Source organism: Gallus gallus, chromosome 4, assembly GCF_016699485.2.
Source record: "Gallus gallus isolate bGalGal1 chromosome 4, bGalGal1.mat.broiler.GRCg7b, whole genome shotgun sequence".
Taxonomy (NCBI): domain Eukaryota; kingdom Metazoa; phylum Chordata; class Aves; order Galliformes; family Phasianidae; genus Gallus; species Gallus gallus.
The window spans coordinates 3,639,518-3,660,806 of record NC_052535.1 but is presented as its reverse complement, the minus strand read 5'-3'; the positions used below and the strand labels follow the sequence as shown (position 1 = coordinate 3,660,806).

At 49.2% G+C, this 21,289-nt stretch overlaps 1 protein-coding gene and 1 long non-coding RNA gene across 2 annotated transcripts in view; both read left to right on the top strand.

Annotated features, from left to right (window-relative positions):
* The window catches only part of LOC101750312, a 60,759-nt gene extending 51,518 nt beyond the window's left edge, over positions 1 to 9,241 (top strand). The window contains exon 8 of the long non-coding RNA XR_005859769.2: positions 9,197 to 9,241. This is a non-coding gene — a long non-coding RNA (uncharacterized LOC101750312). The remainder of the gene's footprint in view (positions 1 to 9,196) is intronic.
* Positions 9,242 to 10,714: 1,473 nt separating this feature from the next.
* HS6ST2 (heparan sulfate 6-O-sulfotransferase 2) overlaps positions 10,715 to 21,289 on the top strand; it is a 101,345-nt gene continuing 90,770 nt past the window's right edge. Inside the window, exon 1 of the mRNA NM_204490.2 lies at positions 10,715 to 11,330. Coding sequence (NP_989821.1) covers positions 10,819 to 11,330 — 512 coding nt within the window. The 5' untranslated portion in view covers positions 10,715 to 10,818. The remainder of the gene's footprint in view (positions 11,331 to 21,289) is intronic.

The window sequence follows — 21,289 nt, the reverse complement described above, 5'->3', positions numbered from 1 at the left end:
AATTACAGTGGCATTCACACCGATTTCTTTCATAAATCACTGGTTTTTAGCGTATCCACTGAGATAATGGAGGAAAACCATCTAATTTTGATCTAACTAGACTGAAATGTGAACGTGCATAATATGCTCTTACAAAGTGTATCTAACGTTCTCTACATCTTTATTTATTTGTGCTGTTTCATGCTGCATATAGCCTAAGTGCCAAAAAAAAAAAAGCAGAGGCTGCTGCACTTAGAACTAAATGACCCACAATAATACAATTTATCTCCGTTTATGTTACATTGTTCTTCATGACAGATATTTTAATCACCCACTTCTAATGGCTGATGCACTGATTACAAATCACAATGAGATCTGAGGCCCAACTGCAAGCTCCTTGGGTGTGATGCAAGAGTATTTGGGAGAGCTGCTTTGCTGTGTAAACCAAGCAGTTAAGTGGGAAGGGAGGACTTGACTCAGGCTGGGAGCTGTGAATGCTTTGGGAGACATAGTGGGATGCCACTGTGTAGCATCTGCTGAGCTACAGCCACTGCAGCTGCTTTAATGCCTACCCAAGCTCAGTGAATGGGCTCCATCAGAGTCAAGTGTGTCTCTTTCATGCCTGCCTCACCCGTGTTTTGGCTGGCAAAGATGTTTGGACTGATCCATCAGCACCTCGCTGAGGGATGCACCTCACCCTGGCAGACAGGTGGAGAGTGTGTCAGCTGAGACCATGCCCTGCCATGAGCCTCGCGGTATGCTTGCTGCAAACAGCGCTTGCTGGGAAGTGCAAACGAACTGTCTGGATGAGGTGCTGGCTCATACCCATTGCCTAGCTGCAAGCTGCTGCTCTCCATCCAGCCCCTCTTGGAGCAAGCATAATGCAAAGCAGATTTAGCTTTCTGTCTGCATGAATGTCTGCCTAAACATCCCCTTAGCTGCCAGTCTGGAAAACGTTGCTGTTGGCGAGGTGGCAATGCAGGGAGCTCATCCTTAGCCAAAGCAGTGTGCAGGTGAAACAGGGCTGCTGGAGTCACCTTGTGCAGAGTTGCTGACTGCTCTGGAAATGAGTTATTGGTTAGGAAACGGGCTCTGCTTGGAGCTGTGGAGCAAGTCTGTGCCGATTTCCAAACAAGATCTGAGCAAGCAGATGAGCACCTGAGCTTAGATGGTGAGCAGCTCCTTGGTCTTGCCCAACTTCCAGCCATGCTGCAAGCTTGCTCTGGTCATGTCATGCCTTGCAGCTCACAGCTCTGTCCCTGTGGACACCATGGCTCTGCCAGTAGGTGGGTCTGGCCTCAAAGAGGGCTGTGTGCTCCTTGCAGCTGAGCATCCCTGTGTGGGAGGTTGGTGCTGGGAGAGGAAGCTGCCGGAAACATGCGTGGTGGGAGCCACATGCTGTCACATTGCTCATCCCAAACGAGTTTGTGAAAGAGAGCTGGGTGGAAACCGTTCTTTTTTTAACCTAAGTTACAACCTTATGCTAAAAATACTCCTCTTTTCAGAAGCAGCTGCTACCTGGGAAATGAACAAACAGAGCCTTCAGTAACTCTTGTGAGGTTTTTGTGCGTGTTTTAGCAGAAAACCAAGGATTTTTACGCTTGGGTTAGTTCGTTGTTCTTGGTTTTCGTTTTTTCACTTGGAATTGTTTTCTGACAAAAACTTCTCCAGCCCGTGTGGCCTGGCCAACCAGAAGGTCTGGCTTGTTACGAACATTACTGCTTGCTGTCTGGTTTTTGGTAGCCACAGGAGCCCTCAACCCATGGGTTGCACTGGTCTTGGGCGCTGTGTAGATTTGGAGGCCGTGTCTGGGGCTGGGGGCACGCAGGATGAAGGGGAGGGGGCTGGCACTTTGCGTTTAACAAACACCCCTCGTGCCTCACAGTGTGGGCAATGGGAAGGGGCACAGCCCACCTCCACGTGTCAGTTCTGCTGCTGCTCAGCTCTGCTCTGGAGGAGCATTTGTGAGGATTTATGTGCGTCGGGCTCCTATTTCAGGAGAGAAATCTGTCAGAAGATCATAAATGTTCTGAGCGATTTATGTTCACTGGTTTGGGCGCCTTAGCCCCAGGAGTAGATAAATTGTGGCTTAATGTTTTATTTCACACTTTCAGGGAATTTAGTGCCTTTGGAAAGCTCCGGGTCGAAAGTCCCAGAGGGAAATTCTCTCTTGGTGGGATGGATAACTCATGGGAAGGGCGATCCCAGTGCTGTGGGCTGCTCCCTGGCACCACGCAGTGCAATGCAGGAAGCGCTGGAAAGCGTCTTTTTTTTGGAGATTTTTATATCTGAGTAGAGAGCATTAATCTGTTTATAGTTCAGTGGGAGTTCTGGAAATCCTGCATGTCTGAAATGACAGCAGATGGCACAATAGAGGGTTTAGCTGAGTTTTAGGTACGTAGACAAGTTAAATTAATTAACAGTAATCTCTTTAAAATGTATGGCAGAGTAATACCAGCCTAGTCTATAGAAAGATTCTTAGGGACTTAATAAAGCTCTGAGAGTAATTAATTATACAATAACCCATGGTTAAGCAGATATTATCATCCAGTCAGTGGGCAGAATTTGTGTTTGCCATTTGACAAAGAGGACCATTAGTGTTTGCTTTGCTGGTGCCCACAAGGGGTGCCCACAGTCCCCCAAATGCCCACATGGACATGGGATGTCATCAGCACTGAGGGAGAACTATTCCAGTGTAAAGCACGTGGGGTCAGGGCAGGTACATCGCTGGGGAAAATGGAGAATGTGGCTAAGAACAGATAGTTAGCTTATTGCCTTATAAGCACCTATCTAAGCTGTTCAATTAATGAAACACAATTTAAGGTAAAAAGGATTGGTACCAACCAAACCACTGAAATATAAGCTCTTCTAATTATGCAATAAGATAACGTCTACCAGATTAAAATTTTAATTAGCTTAATTTAGGAACAGAAAAAAAGCATTAGTCTTATAGCTCCGAAACACATAAATGACATCAAGAGGAAGGGGAAAGAACATGAAAATGGGTTGGGCTTTGAGCACGTCCTCATGCCTGGTGTGTGCCATGAGAGCTCGGAAGATCCCACTGGGTTTGGGTGGTCGGATTGGCTGGAAGTGAGGGGTTCTTGGTATGGGTTCCTGGGCAGTGCAGTGTCCTTGGCCTTCTGCAGCACTCCTTTTAACACCAGCTGCCTGCAGTCCCTCCAGCTCTGCTTTCAGAAGGGAGAAACAGGCTGGTTATAATAGGCACTTTTGTTCCGTTGGGTTTTGTTTTGTTTTGTTTTTCTCTTTCCTTTGCTCTATTCATAGATTTAAAGGCCAAAACAGACCATTAAGTCCAACTAATCCTACATCCTGCTTGACAAAGGCCATCCCGCCCATCCCCTAATTCCTCAATACCAGGGCTGACCATGACCGTGTGATTATATACAGTCAGGAAAATGCACTATGAGAGCCTCTGTGTGCCCGGGCACGGAGCAGGACCCTGCTGCAAACACCCAGCCTTGATTTAAAGACTTTAAGTGACGGATGATTTATCCCATCTCTCCCGAAACCATTCCAATGCTTAATTACATTTACAGTAAAATAAGTCATGGGGGCTGATAGCATGGGGAGCCGTAACATGCAAAGCGCACGGTGTGTAGTTGTGTTTGGCTATGAGGTAAGGAATCCAACAAATCTCTTTTATGCCTTTTCAGGGAAGAAACAAAGACATTCGAACCATTTGCACAACACAGAAGCTCTCCAGCATGAGTCCTTAAAGGGCTGGAGGCTTGCTGGGGAAGCTTTGAGGAGGAGAGTCATAAAGAACAGAAGGTTTTACGACGCAAGGTTGAATGGGAAACTTTTATTGGAGGGGCTTGGCCAGCTCCCGTCCCATGGGGGAAAGGCGGAGGAATCTGAATGTACTGTTTTCTCTTCTGGAAGGTCAAAGCTGTTGAACACAATGGCAAAGCAGCATAGGAGAAACACCCTTTGTCCTCTGTCATCGCTGTCAAAAACAGAGGAGGGGAAGAAGTCCCGCACACCACATTTCAGCAAAGCCCTGAAGGTAAAAATGATCTGTTGGCTTGAAATTTATCTTAATGAGCGAAATCCAGCCAATGGAACAGGGTGCAGATGAAAGTGACAGATGGAATCATTTAAAGTTTGTTTCTCTGCATGAAGGAAAATAATATTTCTTATAAGTTTGTGTTTTTTCTCTTTTGGTAGACAGTGTTCTGCACAGAGTCCCAGCCTCCAATTGGCAGTCCCAGCTCTTTGGCAGATGATTTTATCCAGGGTCAGACCCACAGCTCTTGAAAACTCACAACCTGAGGGAGTTCTGGAACTCCTCACCTCATGGGTACACCACAGCGCTGATCCAAGAGCCAGGGGCAGCATTCCTTGGCCAAGAGGTTTGTGCTGGATGGGAGCTGAGACCCTGAGTCTGAGGCTGCCCAGGATCAGTGTGCTCAGAATACCAACGGGCATCAATCAGGCAGTCTGGGAGAGCATACAGAAACGTATCAATTTGTTCCCGAGTATTTTCAGGCACAAACAACTGCAAGAATTTACCACGGCTATATAAAAATATAGTCTGGGACCCAGGCAGGTCTGTAAAAGTTGTGTGAAGCTGGAGGACGCATTTCCTTGTGGGAGATGTGCTGAATTTTGATGCTGAGAGGTGCTGTCATATACCCCTTGTAACAGTACCATGCTATTGCTTATCCTTAATAGAGGAAGATAGGCAGAAGGAATAGAATCAGTGCATCAGTGCTGTGCAATAAAATAATAGCTGTTTTACCATTTCCTTGCACAGGTAATTTTGGTTACTGTAATCTAGTGCAAACAGAGCACAGTGTGTGCACAGCATCAGCAGACCGCACCACCCGTGGCCGAGCAGGAACAAAAGCATTCCCGTTCTCCTTTGCCCAATTATTTCCCGATTTGATCAATCAGCAGTTAACAAAGGTCCGAGCCAAAATAAAAGAGGTTTTCTGTGAGCTCCTAGAATTTAAAAGCTGCCTTGGGTTGGATTTTACAAAGCACAAGGCAAGTGCTCGACCATGCAGCCTCTCTGCATGAGCATCGCCAGCAGCTTCCAAACCCTGCTCTCCTGTAAGGCAGACCTGCATGGGATGTGTGAGCACCCCGCCATGCTGCTTGGTCAGCTGAGAGGAGAAGAAAAGCACCGTGAGGGATTTCTGCAGCTGGATTCCAGCAGCGGATGAAAATAGCTGCTCCTATTTTAATCTGGCGAGGTGGCAGCACCGCACATGCGGGACTGGCAGTCGGTGCTCTGCCACAAAGCCGGGATTCAAAGAGCAGTTGTGCCTCCGGGAATGCAAATGCAGAGCAGGGCAAAACGTGGCCCCAGGCCATCTGGCCCCAGTGGCTCCAATTTGGAATCAGGAGGCAGGGATTCGTGCTTCCTGTTTTCTTCCTTTTAGCTATTGCAAAGTGTGCTAACGCTGAACACGAGGCATTCTCAGGAAGCAACGAAGCTGCTGTGCTCCATGCCCTTTATTTGCACGCGGCCCAGCTGGGGTTTGTCTGCTGAGTTGTATGTTGATTTTTGCCTAAATCCAGAAGTTTCACTGCAATATAACGTGCATATTCCATTTCCTTGTGGATTTGCGATGGCAGAGGGGGAAGATAGAGAGAAAGGTGACCTTTTTCTTTCTTCCTTTTCATTTGCTTTTGTTGCGAGAAGCCTCTCGCGCATCAGGAAAGTGGAAGTCTTGCTTTGTCCCTCGTGCTTTTTCATTTGGAGGGGAAGGTTTGCTGGATGCGCTTTTACGGGACTACATTTGAAAGAAAGGACCGAAAATTTATCACCACATCTACGTCAAGGGTGAATTATTCATCCGCCGTCTCTGGTAAATCTGCTGTTGCAGAATCTCACTGTGAAACAAGAGCGGCTCTTTGTTTCGCTGGGCTATGAGATCGCTCCCCGCAGATCCATCAGCTGCTGCTCGGAGGCTCCGCGTAGGAAGCCGGCCTCGAAGCTTCCTTTCCTTATTTGATTATGCTCGGGGTTCTTTTGACTCCACGTTCATTTATTCTTCAATTCGTTGTGCAAATGAGGTAACCGCAGGAACCCATCCGTGGAAATTTAAGACCTCTTCCTGAGATTTTGTTGTTCCTCCATGTGATCCCCTCTCACACAGGGTTAATTCCCCAGTTCCGTGGTGCCTGGATTCAGCATCAGTTTCAAGAAGCAAATATTGCACCTGAGGTGCAATCTGTATGCAGAATGACTCCAAATTAAGTGATTATTAACTGCTCTTGGAGTGAAGTGTCCAGGCAAAAGGGCGGTACCATTTTAACTACATCCTTTTCAAAGCCACCGAAATTAATTGCTCTATCCTTCGCTATGGAGGGCAGATTTCATAGGCTGCTCAGATTTCTGAGTGCCTTTGGACCAAATCCCTCTGTATTTACTCCATACAGGACTATCTATTGTAATAACATTACCTAATATTGCGACTTTTTCCACTGTTCCTTTCAGAGCCGCACAAAATGATTTCCCTCTTGGCTTTAGAAAGATGCGACAAATATTGTGAGTGCTTTATGGTCTTCCCTAAGGCATGAAACTGCTTCTGAAGCCCACTTTGCATTACCTGAGTTAGGCTTTTAGCTACCTTAACGGGAAGAACGCTGCAGGTTTTGTTCTGAAGGAGGTCAGAGCCACCACGCTGGCATTATGCGCTAGTTGGTGTACAAGAAATGAAAAGAAGAGGTGGGGGGAATTGGGAGGATGAGTGTTTTGCCAGGCTGCAGTTGCAGACTGGCTCCAATGTGATCTCAGGACTAGGCACAAAATGTCTCTCAGGCCATATGGCCCCTGTGCTCACCCTCTTTCTAATGCCAGCTAATCTGCTGGTAAGTCCCTCCAAAGAGGGTGCTTCGTACTTTGCACACCTCATCGTAATCTCTTTCAGGGCCTGGTTGCTCTTTGGCTCCAATGCCAGATGGGATTAATATACCCATCACCGTAATTATTCAAACAAGCAAACAGTGGCAGCAGTACGGCCGTCCCAACTTCTCACTTTTCCCACTGATTCAGTGGCATACTTGAAAGAGTCCTTTCATCCCCATGGATCCTGTTCCCTGGAGTTGTCCCAGGCTGTCCTCATCAAAAGGGAACTTGATGTTTCAGCAGTTTCTCAGCCAATTTCATGCTGGGATAAGAATCAGTGGTGATGAGATAGAGTGAATGAATGATACTGACTGTTGCCCAGAAGCTTGGTTTACGTCCAGCCCCTCCCAGGGTCCTCTAAAACCTTTCACAGATCTATGTGTGAAATGGAAATTCTGCTGAGAGCTCATAAGTGGAAAGCTAGCCTGCCTTTTGGCCAGCTCCCATGGATGATGGAAATCCAAGGTTCAGTGCAACGAGCAGCCTGGATGGATGGCATCTGAGGCCATGTGTACAGAGGGGGCCACTTCTGAAAGCCTCCTGCACCCAGCAGTTACTATGCACGTACCTCCTGCTGGGCCCATCGCCCCGCACGTGACTTCTGCAAAGCTTATTTAATAGTCAGCAGCAGAATGAAACCATCAAGGATTATCTTCCTTGGTAGGGAAGGTAGGTCCTTTCCATTTCTAGGTCATTAGCTCCAGCCTTCAAGGGACGCCCAGTTCTCCATGCACCACAGAGCTTTGAGCAATGTCTGTATTTGTGAAGATCTGCAGGGAGGGGTAACTGCTAGACGAGTTTGATAGCTGGAAGGAAGAGGAGCTTTTGGACACTCCAGGCTCTCCTCGAGGCATTGCGTGATCCAGAGTGAGACGTTACGCTCTCGTCAAGTGTGCTTGGTGTTGGGAATGAGCAGTGGTGATGCCATAGTGACAAGAAGCGAGGCTTTGAGGGCTTTGATGCCCATGTTACAAAGAATATGCAAACTTGTATTATTCCTTTGATTAGCTGCTCTCTGATATGTCAAGTCCATGAATAATCAAGCTTCATTTTCTAATTAGTTTTACTCATCACCCTGCTGCTCCATGCCTTTGCTCATTTGCATACCCTTTTTCCAGATAAGGGCCTTATGCTGTGAGGCACCAGGGAAGTTCCTGTCCCACGATCCCATTTCCCCAGCCCTTTGCTGGATGTTTCCTTGCTCCCAGCCCTGCTCCTCTTCCCATGCAGTGCCCTGGCTGCAGGACGTCTTTCTGCTCTGTGGTTTTCTTAAACCTCATTTCCTCCAGCAACGAGGTGGTGCGTTCGCGTTGCCCAGCTGACCTGGCTGACATGTTTTGACTCCAGTATCCAATTTCAGCCAGAGCTGGCAGAGAAGAAAAGCTATCGAAGCACTTGGTTTGTACAAAGCCTGTGGGAGCAGGAGGGGTCCTGCTGGGCAGCGGAGGGCAAGGCTGGAGCATGAGCTCCATTGCTTTGGGGGTGTGCTGGGGATTTGTGTGGTTTTGAATGCCCTCACCACAAATGCGTTTAACCATTGGCCGTCTCCAGCCAAGAGAAATCATTCCATAAACGCAAGCTGCAGAAGCTAGGCTGGTGACAGTTATGATGATTGTTTTAAGAAATGTGCTATTTTTTAACACGGGATGCTCCCCTGTTATGGAATAACTATTCCATTTGTCTTCTCCACCTTCCTGCACAGATACTCAATAAGAATCATCATCTTACTAGGGGATTTAGCAAAGCGAAGGGCTTGCTTATGATTCATTTAACCAGGTTCTTCTAATTGTTCTACTGTGCAAAAATGGGTTCTCCTTTGATTTCAGAATAACCCCACGTTGGCCGCTGTGGTTCCCAGCAGTTGGCGTGTCCCTGCCCATGGGGCTCACAGCTCCTGCTGACATGAAACCACGATCCTCCCTATGAGGTGGAGATGTTAATGCCCGGCAAAGCTCTGTTTGCACGCTGACAGCCTGCTTACCTTGGAGCTGCCGTGTCTTTTCAAAGCAGTCACCGTTTGTCAGCCAAACGCAGTGGTGAAATTCAGAGGCTGTGAAGGGTCTTTATGAAAGAGACAGGGGTGTGATAATCTGTTACCGCACAAAGAGCTAACAAGAGTTTCCTAAAGCTGCAAAGATCAATTTTGTGCTCGAGGCACGAGGCTTTGCATTGATCCATCTCTGGGCAAATACCTGGTGCCTTTACACACAAACCGCTGCCTTTCAGAAAGGCCTGCAGGTGAACGGGGTCAGCCCAAGAGGAGTTCCTGCACCAGCTCAGCTTGATCCTGCTTTCATGTCCGTTTTGTCACTTTAGCTCCTTTCGTTCCAGCAGCTCCTTGCCTCGTGCCCGCTGACCATGAGCCCTGCTCCCATAGGGAGCCAGCAGACCTTCACTTCATTCGAGGCAACCTTCATTTTGCTAGTGGCCCCGGATGAAAGCCGGGAGCACCGCTTGCATACAGCGGGTGAGAAGGCAGCAGGCTGGAGACCATCACTCATGGCTGAAAGGATGATCATTGTTTGTTTAGCTCATTCCAGAATAATGGCTCTGCTGGGAACACCAACCCAGTACGCATCAGATCTGTTATAGTATATATTAATTTAGCGTAGACATTAGCCCATCGTTATTCCCTCCTTTTAATTCTCATGTATTAGCATTCGGGATCAGTTTTAACCCAGCACACGTCTTTGTTATTTCACAGTGTAAAATAAATAAAGCTGGAGGCAAATACATTTTTTTTTTTAATACAAACGATTGTGAGAAAGTGACGGATATAAAGCACAGAAACGTCTTTATAATTTTAAAGCTTGAATTTCAGAACACAGCGCTTTCATTAAACGCTGCAATCCATTCATTTTGGAGAGACAGATATAAACAGAAGCAAATTAACTCAGTAGTTCTCATGCCTGGAATCTTTGTGATGAAATTGCCTATTATTGTGAGTGTAAATGTTTTCCAAATAGTTGAGGCATCAGGAATAAAAGCAGGAAGGGCAGCAGAGGCTGCTCAGGGATGGAAACCGTGAGGGCATCCCCTCCAAACAGCCCACGTCTTTGGTAAAAGGACTTCAGGTGGGCGGCTGGAGCCCCATGGGAGGAGCAGAATGGAGGCTGGTTGGGTTTTGGTTTTTGTTTTGGGTTCTTTTTATGATGAATAAAGGTCTGCGAGGGAGGGTGTGAATTATTTTCTGTGCTGGCCGCTGTGAGCGCTGGCAAATCCAGCTCTTAGCCGATCGGGCGAGCAGAGGAAAGGAGGCAGCACGTGTGCCAGGGTGAGCGCCGCGCATATGCCAGGAGCCGAGGGCTGAGCATCGTTGGCACGGCATGAATACGCGAAGCGCTGCATCAGTGCTGAGCCCACAGAGTCCTCGTGGTGGCTGCATTCCGAGCGCCCATACGGCGCAGAGGGGTTTCAAAACATGCCGACAGAGGCAGCGTGTGTTTGCCGCCTGAACACAAGGAACCCACTCGGGGTGTGGAGCACCACGATGAGCCCGGCACCCAAATCTGGGGGTCGCGTAGGGAAAAAAGCGCAGCTGGAGCGGGGCTGAGCAGGGCACGGGGCGGGCTGCGGGACGGCCGTGACTCCCTGCAGCGGAAAGGCGACCCGTAGGCGCGGGCCCGTATGTGCGGGCGGCCGCCCGGGACCATTCGCTCCGGTACCGTAACAGCCCCAGCGCTGCGCGGCGGCGCCCACGTGGAGCAGCGCGGCAGCCCCGCTTCGGCGGCGCCGGGCCCGCGGCGGGGCGGGGCGGAGCGCGGGGCGGGGCCGTGCCGAGCCGGGGCCGGGGGGGGGGGAGGGGGGCGGGCGGCGGCGCGGGGGCTGCCGGGAAGGGCCGGCGGCGGCGGAGGGGCGATGGCGGCGGAGCGCGGCCGGGGCGGCCCCCGGCGGCGGTGGCGGCGGCTGTGAGCGGCGAGGGCGGTCGGCGGCGATGCGCGGCGCTCCCGGCGACGATGGAGGACCGGTCGCACAAGGTGCTGCTGGCGCTGGTGATGCTCTTCCTCTTCGCGGTGATCGTGCTGCAGTACGTCTGCCCCGGCACCGAGTGCCAGCTGCTGCGGCTCCGCGCCCTCAGCCCCGCCGCAGCCGCCGACCCGTACCGGGCGGAGGACGAGACGCCGGCCCGCTTCGTGCCTCGTTTCAATTTCTCCGCCGGCGATCTGCTGCGGAGGGTGGACTTCAACATCAAAGGGGACGACCTGATCGTCTTCCTGCACATCCAGAAGACGGGCGGCACCACCTTCGGCCGCCACCTGGTCCGCAACATTCAGCTGGAGCAGCCCTGCGAGTGCCGCGCCGGGCAGAAGAAGTGCACCTGCCACCGGCCCGGCAAGCGGGAGACGTGGCTCTTCTCGCGCTTCTCCACCGGCTGGAGCTGCGGGCTGCACGCCGACTGGACCGAGCTGACCAACTGCGTGCCCTCGGTGGTGGACAGCAAGAAGGAGGTGCGGCTCCGGCCCTCCAGGTGAGAGCTGCGGCGGTTGGGAGCGGGCTCGGGGCGAACAAAGCCGTCCCCCGCGCCGTGCGCCGAGCGTTTAAATGATAATAACCCGCAGGCTGCCGCAATTAGAAGGAGCTTAGCGAGCTGCTGCCGGCGAGTGTGGGTCGGGCCCGGCTTGCCGTGGGGCTCCTCGGGCTGCCCCGGCGCTCCGGCGCATCCTTTGGCCGTGCTGCAGCCCCGTGTGCCCCGGGGGTAAGCGCCGCTGGGAAGGGCTGAAGTTTAGGTGGTGCGAATGTTGGCGGAGCGGAGGTTGTTCTGCGTCTGAGCGTTAGCTGTAAATATTTGTGCTGCCCTCCAGCCCTAACCCTGGTTATTTTAGGTCGGCGTTCTGGATTCTAGCAGCGCTGCTCTCTTTACCCCTGCGCTTCCCGTAGAAGTTGCCGACCGGCCCGGAGTGCGGCTGGCTGCCCCTGCGTTCCCAAAGCTTGTTCCACAGCACTGCCACGGTCGCACAACATGCAGCCCGTGCGGCACTGCGGTTGGGGTTTGGGTGTCCCTTCCCGTTGCTTCGCTGGGAAACGAGGAGCTAAGGGTGTCGGTCCTATTGTGCTGGGAGATTAATGGCAGGTCCCCTCGCAGTGAGGGTGCTGTTATACATCATGCTGTCTGAAGTCAAGTCTGAGCACAGGTTTGCTTGAAATAGAGAGCGATTTCTTTCTAGAATTCCTTTTATATAGTGTGACACCACACTGCCATCTAGTAGAAAAATGGTTAGCGTCGTTATCTTTCCGTAGCCGAGATGAAGCTCTTCGTGAGACTCAGCTATTGTGATTCTTGCTCTTTTGTTTTCCTCCTTGCTTTAAAATTCGGTTGTTTTGTTTTTGTGGCACTCCATTTGCAAGCTCCAGGAGCGAATTATGCGCCCTCTGGGCATATTATCTCCCCAGTTTCCCAGGCTATGTACTTTATTTTACCTGTCCTATGAGCGTGTTGTTTATCAGCAGAGATGGAAATGTGTAACTGCTGTCTCTTTTGCACAACACCTTCAAGTGAGCATTCCTTCCCCACCCCAGAGCTGGCTCTGCCCTGCAGAGCTGTGGGGCGCCGATTCCGTTCCCCCCCCCCCCATAGGCATCGGGGTCCCTTTGGTGCTCAGGGTCGGTCAGAAAGGTGGGACAGCCCTTGTCCTGGGCTGCGTGAGGCAGAAGGGAACGCTGGGCTTGGAGAGCTGAGTTTTTTTTTTTGTCAGTGGCTTTTGGCTTTGATTGATTTTTCTTTCATTTTGGTTTTTTGTTTTTTTTCCATTTCTGCATTACCAAACGTGCTTTCCTGAGTCAAAGCAGAAGTGCTACGTGTACCTTCCCAGCAACTCAGGGCGATGGTTCCTTGTCCAGCAAAGCCATGTGTACCATTACAGCTGGCTTTGTGAGGCCTCCTGACTTGAGACGGAAACCCAGAGGGGGGAAGAAGATAAAGCTGTGATGATTTTGTGTTAGGTAGAGGTCTGCTCCCTAAAAGCCTTTGGAATTATGTTACATTTTTAATAGCCTAATTACACAGCTTGCTTAGTAGCTACAGTTATTCTCCCAAATAATGTCTTGACAAGTAATTATTTGGACTGCAACTTCTAAATGCTTAAAAATACAGAGGGAGACGTTCTTAGATGAACAGTAGTCCCTTCAGGTCTTTCTGCACATTGTAATGTCCCGTGCTTAATTTTATTTTGCATTCTCGATTTAGCAACGTTCAGCTGACAACCAGTTAATTAGCACCTATTTGGAGTGCCAGTAATGGACACTCATCCAGGCGAGTTCTGGACAGATAATAGCTCCTTTCAGAGCCGTGTAGGTGTGGGATGGGGTGGTTGAGCGGAGGAGCCGTGCTGGCTGCGGCTCTGAGCGGGGCCAGCCTGGCTGTCCCTGTGCTGTGTTCTTTGGAGGAGCAGCTTGGAGGGGGATGGAAGGGTGCAAGGCCAGAGGGTTCATCAGGGCAGGGAGCAGGATTCAGTCAGGAGCTGGGGAGCACAGCATCCTCGAGGGAAGCTTGGTTGTGGGGGGAATTCCTGCTTATAATGAGAGTGATTTATAAAGTGGACCTGCCGTAAGGGTGTTTTGAATGGCTTGGCAGCTGCATTTGGTGCTGTAGTTATTGTATTCTGGCTGCCTAGCCTCGTCTGGGAATAGCCAAATGAGAAATAGTTGTTCCGGCAAACTTTCTGGTTTGCATCTGTATGTCATCAGTTTGCACAGAGGTTTGTGCTGAGGAGCATGGAGTGCGTGCTTGAGGCTGGTTAGGTTGGCAATTAGCTGGACCATTCCTCACAAGCCTCTGCTTTTAAATAAAAGTTGAGCCATTGTTTAGGAAGTCCAGAAGATCCCATCCTGGATCTCTAAGGTTCAACATCACCATGATGTGATCTGATGGGATCAGCCTTGGGGCTTTGCCTGTGGAGAATCTAGTTGCCTGCATCATTCCTTCTTCAGCCACTGCTCTTAATCCCATCAGTAATCTGCCTGTGTTTTCTTTGGGAATCACAGAGTTGAATTTCCTGCACTAGAGCTGTAGAAATAAATACTCAGGATGGCTCTTAGTGATAGATGTTTTTTGTTTTTTTGTTTTTTTTTTTTTACTTTGAATTTATCACAGCAGTACTGTCCTGCCTCTGAGCATGTCAGTTACCAAAACTTGCTTTGCTTTGTAGTGGCAGCCTGTGCTCCTTAACATGAATTAAGTGTATAAATAGAGCTGCTGCCTCGTCCTGCTGACTGACTGCCTGTCCCTGCAGCTGGCTTTGCCTTCAGTTGGCCTTAGCAAATGAGCACAGAAGGGAGCAGCAGCGTTGCAGCATCCTGAAAGCTCAGGAAAGTGAGGGGGAAGGCACAGGCAGAGCTGGTGCTTTGGGAGCTCTGGATTTGCTGCTTGGGGACTGGTAGAGTGGGCTGATGGCAGCGGTGGAAAGGAAGGGGTTGTCTCAACCACTTGGCATCGATGGTGAGAAAGGAGAAATGTGCCTTTTCCTAGTCATGAGTGACTGACTTGGGTCACTTGATTGATTGTGGAAGCCTCAAAGCTTTTGGCACGCTGAACTGAAGCAGCATTCAAAGTAACTGTGCATGAGAGCATCCCACGGCTGAGATTCCACTTGGCTCTGGCTAATTATTATGGGAAGTATCTACTGAACTTGTCTATAGCAATAAATCCAGCGGCACCGCTGCAAGAAACAAAAGGGCCCGGGGTTAGGCTGGAAAATGTAACGAGACATGGGAGCAAATACAGATACCTGTGTTTTTAAGTGGTGTCATGGCTTTGTACGCTCACTGGGCGAGTCGTGGCAGTGGGTAGGGGTCAGGCTGTACTTGGTGTCCCTTCTGGCTGGTACTGAAAGGAGGAGATGTCCTTAACGAGCTCTCAGAAGTCTGGAGCCAGGAAGTCTGGAGGCAGTGTTAGGCAGCTCATACAAGCCTGCTGGGCCAGCAGCAGGGCTGGAAGTTGCTGGCTTTGGGAGAGTCTGATGCTGGCACCACGTCCTTGTGTTCTGTGGCAAAAAAAAACCAAACAAACCCTGGCACTGCATGGGTGCCCTTGCCTTGTAACTTGGAAGAGTTTAATTAACATCTAGGGATGTCTTAGGAAAATCTAAATAAAAGATGCATTCAAACATTTTCCAGCATGCTGGAAGCATTTACGGTTTTGGCTCCTTTGGTTGAGCAGATTAATTGCCTTGCTCTTGGACAATATGGTGGGAGTTACATTTGCAAATCTTTGTTTGGAGCCTGCATGTGGGGCTCGTTGGGGAAGAAGGCAGCTCACTGCAGGCAGTGTGGCCATCAGCTGTGGCTCTCAGCTGCTCCTGGGGTGTGCCCCGTGTTTGGCTTTTCACAGCTTCTGCTTGAAAGGGGAGAATCCGTGTAGCAGAAGTTGCTGTGGGGGCTTTGCATTGGTGCAGCATTTCCCCTGTCTGCAAAGGCTTTAGGTGAGTCCCAAGGTGCTCTGATGCACAGGGCTGATAATGATGAGATTCTGTCCAGCTTTGGCAGGAGATGGACAATTAAAAACCTCTGGATGCTGATGGAGCAGAAACCCTTCCTGCAGAGGTGCTTTCTGTCTGGGGAGCAGTCATACCCTGTGCTACATGTGGGCTGGCTTCTTGTTGCTGCTCGTGCTGCGAGGCTGGTAGTGCATCTGGATACTGCCTGAGTTAGGCAGGGTTATTGCTTAACTGAAATGTTGGTGACCAAAAGGCTGGAAGTGAACAAAAGGAGAAGGGCAGGGAGCAGCCTGCCATGGCCACGGGGTTCCCATTCTGTCACGGGGCTGAGCTGGGCCTGGTGTGGTGTGATGGGGCAGCGGTGCGGCCTGCAGGCCGGGGGCCCTGAGGGGGCGGCGGGGCGCTGCCATGCTGCAGGTTGCTTGGCATCATCCCCTTACAAGGCCTGACCTTGGAGGCCTTGGCCGTGAACTTAAATTCGCTCCCTAAAGGTGATAATGCCGGTTTGCAGATGGCGTTGGACTTCTTAAAGGGATTAACAAAAAATCATTTTCCCTATTAGGCCTTTTCAGTTCTGCTGTAAATGTTTAATAAAGCGCAAAGTGACTTCTGGTGATCTAAAGGTGGTGATTTAGTGCACGTTTCCTACCCCCTTTCATTTTAAATCCGGAAATCTTGTCTGTGGGGGTGAGGGCTGAATATACTTCTGCAATAAATAGCAGGCAGGGATGGCAGCAGAACAAGAGGAGAGGCAGTGAGGGTTCCCTGCGCTGCTTGTTCCATTTGTTATCCAGGTCAGCCCTCCCTGAAGAGCGGAGCGGGGATGGCAGCACCGTAACACAGTGCCGTTGTACTGAGACACACCATTACTTTGTACTGAAAAGGTGCCTTTCTGCAAATATGTGTTTTGTTGTTTTTTTTTTTTCCCTGGGAATGTATAAATATTAAAAGGAAACCGTAAATATGTGCTTCAACTGTATTAAAATAGACTCCGATTGTGCCATGTGATTCCTCTTCATAACTTGTTAACCTTTGCTAAAGGTTATCGGAGGCACTTTGAAGTCGAGTATCACCGATAGGTTATTTATTCTTATTAAAAGACAGATTTTTAAGTTTTACATTGGTTTGGAGGTGTATCAACTGAGATTAATTTGCCCCTCGTTTATTTAATCTGAATTGTCAGGAATCATGTTCTCTACTGATGTAAATGTCAGCAAAAAGGACTTATTAGTAGATTTGATTGCTTTTTAAATTTAACTAGCAGAGATGCACTGGCATGCCTAGGAGAATTGGTCTGTTTCTTGTGAACAGTTCAGTGCCTAATGAATCACTTCAATGTACTTTTCTGAAGGAAAGCGGAGCAATTTAAATGTGCAATGCATTGATTTACCTCAAATGGATTAGGCCTCTGTGTGCAATCCTTTGCATTAATTTACTTTCTCCATGACCATAATAATAAAGGCAGTGTTTCTGTGCGGTATCAGCTCAAATTAACTCGCATAAATTGCTAGAAAGCAAAATAATAATATGTGGCTGACCACTGAACGTGGGACTGGACCTTTCTGCAAGCACTGAATGTAAGGATGAGATAAGTCTTTCTAAGGCACTGACCTCATTGTGGGAAAGAAGGGTAGATGTAACCTGTGCAATTTTAATAGGTTTTTTTATTTGTGTGTGTGTGTGTGTGTGTGTGGCTAGATCTGTTTTATAAAATAACTGCCGTAATGATAGAAAATCAGTGACTGTAGTAATAAGTTTTCTGTCCCCCTCCCTGTTGTAACATCCAGTCTGTGCAGCTGCAGCCTTGGGCTCTGCTCCCTGAGCAGCGGGGGCTGAGGATGCACAACTCTGGGCAGGGCCTTATTTAACCACTTAGCTGCAGGCATGGCTCTCTGCTTTGTCTCATGCTCTGGGCTCAAAGGGGCTGAGCAGCCCCCCCCGACTCTCAGCCTTTTTTGGAATTACCTGTGCATGCTTCTTACATACTGGAAGGGATTGATTTCCTCCCACTTCTCCAGCCGCTGTTCCTCGTTGCTGGACTGCTGCCTGGTTCCCTTCCTTGCTCTCTCTCTCTGCAGCTGGAAGCCTGCCTGGGCACAGCTGGCGAGGACGGAGGTGTGGGATAGGGTTTATGGACGAGAGGGGTTTGGTATGGGAGCATGCTCCTGCCTTCCTCCTCCAGCAAGCCAGCATGGTTTACTGCTCATGATTGATTTGCTGATGCTGGCAATTGTACAGCGTGTTCCTGGATTAATAGGGTAGCGCCGAGTTATTCAGGCATTATTGAAATGAATCACATTTGAGATGAGTAATAAGTAGCAGGCTTTCGTATTTATGAATAATTAACACAGTAAAGTTTTTCTTAAACAGACATGAAAAAATGATTTAATTTGTACTGTGAACGCTCTGTAAAATTAATGAAAGATAATTGCATTTTCTAATGTGAGACTAAGAAGCCAAAGCTATATATATCTATCTATTTGCATGTAAGTTCATATTGCTGATGTAAGTAGTAAATGTATAATTCCTTCAGCGCGTTTGCACTGGGTGTGACCTGTTTTTAACATCCAGTGGTTGGGTGGGTTTTGGTGGTTGGTTGTTGTTGTTTGGGTTGAAATAAGAAGCTGGTGAGCACTTAACACACTTGTTCTTTGCATACACTTGGGTATCTCTGGCTGCACAGTGTCTATACTTAGAGAGCAAGGTAAAGTTTTTGAATGAGTGACAATTAGTGTTAGCTTTTTCCTTCTTCCTTGACCCCAGTTTTTCCATCCTCCATTCATGCTTTTAAAGGCAGAATCCATTTGAGGTATTGCTTGTTTGCAGCTTTGAGTGAAATCTCTGTTTATTTAGCCTTGAAAAAAAATCATTAGTGCTCAGAGGACCTCCGAGTCATAAGATCCATTAGTGATGAGACTCAAATCATGTTACTTCTTGGTTCTCGGCAGCTTATGCAACTCTGGAGAAGCCAAACTTTTGATGTGAGAGCACTAAATATATGCAGCTATGAGAGAGAGGATCTTGTAGCATTAAACGATTTTGTGCATTTACATAAAAGCATGAAGATGACGATGCCTTTCATGAGATCCTTGTAGCAAATGCTCCTAATTTTCCATAATCAAAAGGACTGTGAAGTTTTGATGCTCTTAGAGGTCCGAGTAGCTGGGACATCAATTCTTCCTTTATTCCATTTTGCATTGGGTAAATTAAAACATTGCAAGGCTCCCAGCAGCAGGAATCTGCCCTTTGAAAGTGCAGTTTGAACTGTAGGCTCCTTCAGCAAACAGCCAAATCAAATGGGTAAAGCACTCTCTGGGAATGGCTGTATTCTTCCTTGTATGGCAGCCGTTTTAACCCTCTGCTAAGAAAAGCAAAGTTTCACCTGTCAAAAGTTTCTCTAGTTGCTTTTTCAGGTTAACCGAGGAGAGAGCATCCTTAAGCAGGTCTAGAGGTGAGGTTAATCTCATTTATGTGATGCTCAAAACTCTGCAGCTGAAGAAACTGAGACTTGGGTGGAAGCGCTTAATGTGTTGCCTTCTGTTTGCTATCCATTCGCCTGTGGGAACGCTATTCCCGGGAGCAATCCTAAGCTCTTCTGGGGCTGTATGTGTATGGGAAGATGCTGCTGGGTCCTGCCCCAGTGCTTGCTGCCCACTGAGGACTGCAGTGGAGTGGCCGTGGGTGGAGGAAGCTGTCTGTCTGTCTGTCTCTCAGGCAGCCTTCGATCTCCAGCCCATGCCACTGCCTGTGGAGAGGGAGGGAGGAAGGGGCTGCATGGCTTCTGTGTTTTGCAGAGCTTTTCTTTTTCTCTGTGGGGGTGTTGGATCTCATCAGTGCAGTGGGAGCACGGAGAAGTAAGACAAAAGAGCTCAAGGAAATGTCAGACACAACAGGATGTGTCTTCCTGATGACTGCTGAGTGACTTGCAAAAATATAAGTGGCATAAATTAGCCTTTAACTCTTTCAGTTCTACTATGCTGCCAGTTGGTCACTGGTAAAGACACGAAGCATCTGTGTTGGCCTGCTTCCCCCCCGTTACGTTTTCTGTTTTCCTGCCCTGTGGGAAGCTGTTGTGTTGGTTCCCTTCCCATGAAGGGAAGAGGGAAGCTTGCTGACCGCACGGCTGCTGCACGTGGTCGCGCTGCTCGCTGCGTTCACACCACAGCTCTTACATCTGCTGTTGGTTTCCCCCCACTTCCACACGTGATGCGGTCTCAGGCTTCGCTATTTGGGAAGAACAGCCTGGGGGAGTCAGAAGCTCATGGAGCTGTCCTGAAGTATAGCCTAAGCATGTCCTAACGATGTGTCTGTGGGGCTGGCTCATGGAAAAGAGAGGTGAGGAGAACTAGGGTCTGCTCTCTCTCCTGCTAAATAAGAGAGTTTGGGTATGTAATGCCAGATATCCTGGCCAAAGCCATCAGAACTGCAGAGTTGCTTTTCTGCTTCATGCCTGTGCACTGTCTGCTCCCAATGGGCTGCTGCAGCCTCTCAGGGCAGATCATCCCATATCCTCGTCTCTTGAATAGTGTTCATTTCCAAACGTACCCTATAGAACCACTCAAACCGCTCCTCCTGGAATGGGTGAGGCAGAGCCCAGGTGAGTCCATCTTCTTGAGTATAACTGATGCCTTCTGCAGACTGGTTATAAATGCCTTTTTTCTTAACCCCATTTGCAGGGGAGGGGGAAGGCACAAATGAAACCAGAGGAGCTGCACCTGCAGCTGCTCCTCTTGAGAAGCTGCTGGCTTGCTTTTCTTTCTGCTAGTTGAATTTTGGATGTCAGCAGCACTCTGGACTGGAATAGGATCATTCCAGGAATGTTATGGATAGGGTTAGATTTATAGGGTGGAGCTGAGATATAGCGGTAATACCTGCTGGATTTTGGAGGCTGCAAAACCTGCTGGATTTTGGAGCTTGCTGGCAACGGTGTAGAACAGGGCTGTGGCTGGGGATGAATTTTAACCGAGGAATAGTTTGGCAAGCTGTCTTAGCACCCAGTATTTTGCAGGACATCCAACGTGCTACCCACATGCAAGAAGAAACTGCAGTTTTTCTGGAAACAGCCACTAGAGAATGTCTGGGAGATGCTTTTGTGCACTGCCCTGTGTTTGGATTACTGAGCCCCTTTGTTACTTTCAGGGCCAGAAGTGAGTAACTATCCTGGTCTGTGCGTTTGGCGAGGTGTGTTGGACCCCAGGTTGGTATAGTGCAAAAAGTCTGCCCTCAATCTTTTTGTTTATTTGTTTATTGGGATGTTTAACCCAAAGCACACAGCTGAGAACACTGCTGACATTTCAGGGCGGTTCCTGCTTTGCAGAGTTAAGGTTTCATGTGTTGGGGATGTATTTGCTCTGATTCTCCTTGCTGTAATCCTCCCTTTCCTATGACTTCAACTGCTCAGAGCTGCAGCTGCGTGCGTAGCAGGAGGAGCAGAGCATGTAGGGGCTGGAGGTTGCTGAGACAAGTGAAAACTGAGATTCCCTATTCCAGGGCCCAAAGACCTGGAGAGCAGCTTGGCTCAGTAAGCTGCGTCCACGCGGCAGTGTCTGTCCTGGTGGCATGTGGGCTTTGAGATGGAGACCTGCACATCCAGGAGCAGCAGCATTTCCAGGCTCCTCGTAGCAGCGAAGCCTCTGCAGCAGTAGATACCTTTGCTGGGCAGGTTTGGTTTGGAGCTTCGGGAGGGTGTGAATTTGGATGTCTTTCCCACCAGCTTGTAGGAGATTGGGGCCAAAAGGCAAGCTCCATCTCACCCAAATCCAGCCCTTGTGCCAGCCAGTCTTTGCTATAAAATCGGTCAGTGTACCCTGCAGCACAGAGGTAGAACGACACAGAAAGGACTTGAGAATAGCTGAGCTCACAGAGAGATAAAAATTTCTCAGAGCCTGGATTATGGAAGGATCTGGCTATTTGTAAGATATAAGCAGATTCTGCCTTGGCTGCGGTGCCGGGGGATTTGCGGGCAGCGGCTGCCCGGCCCTGCTGCTGCTGCTTC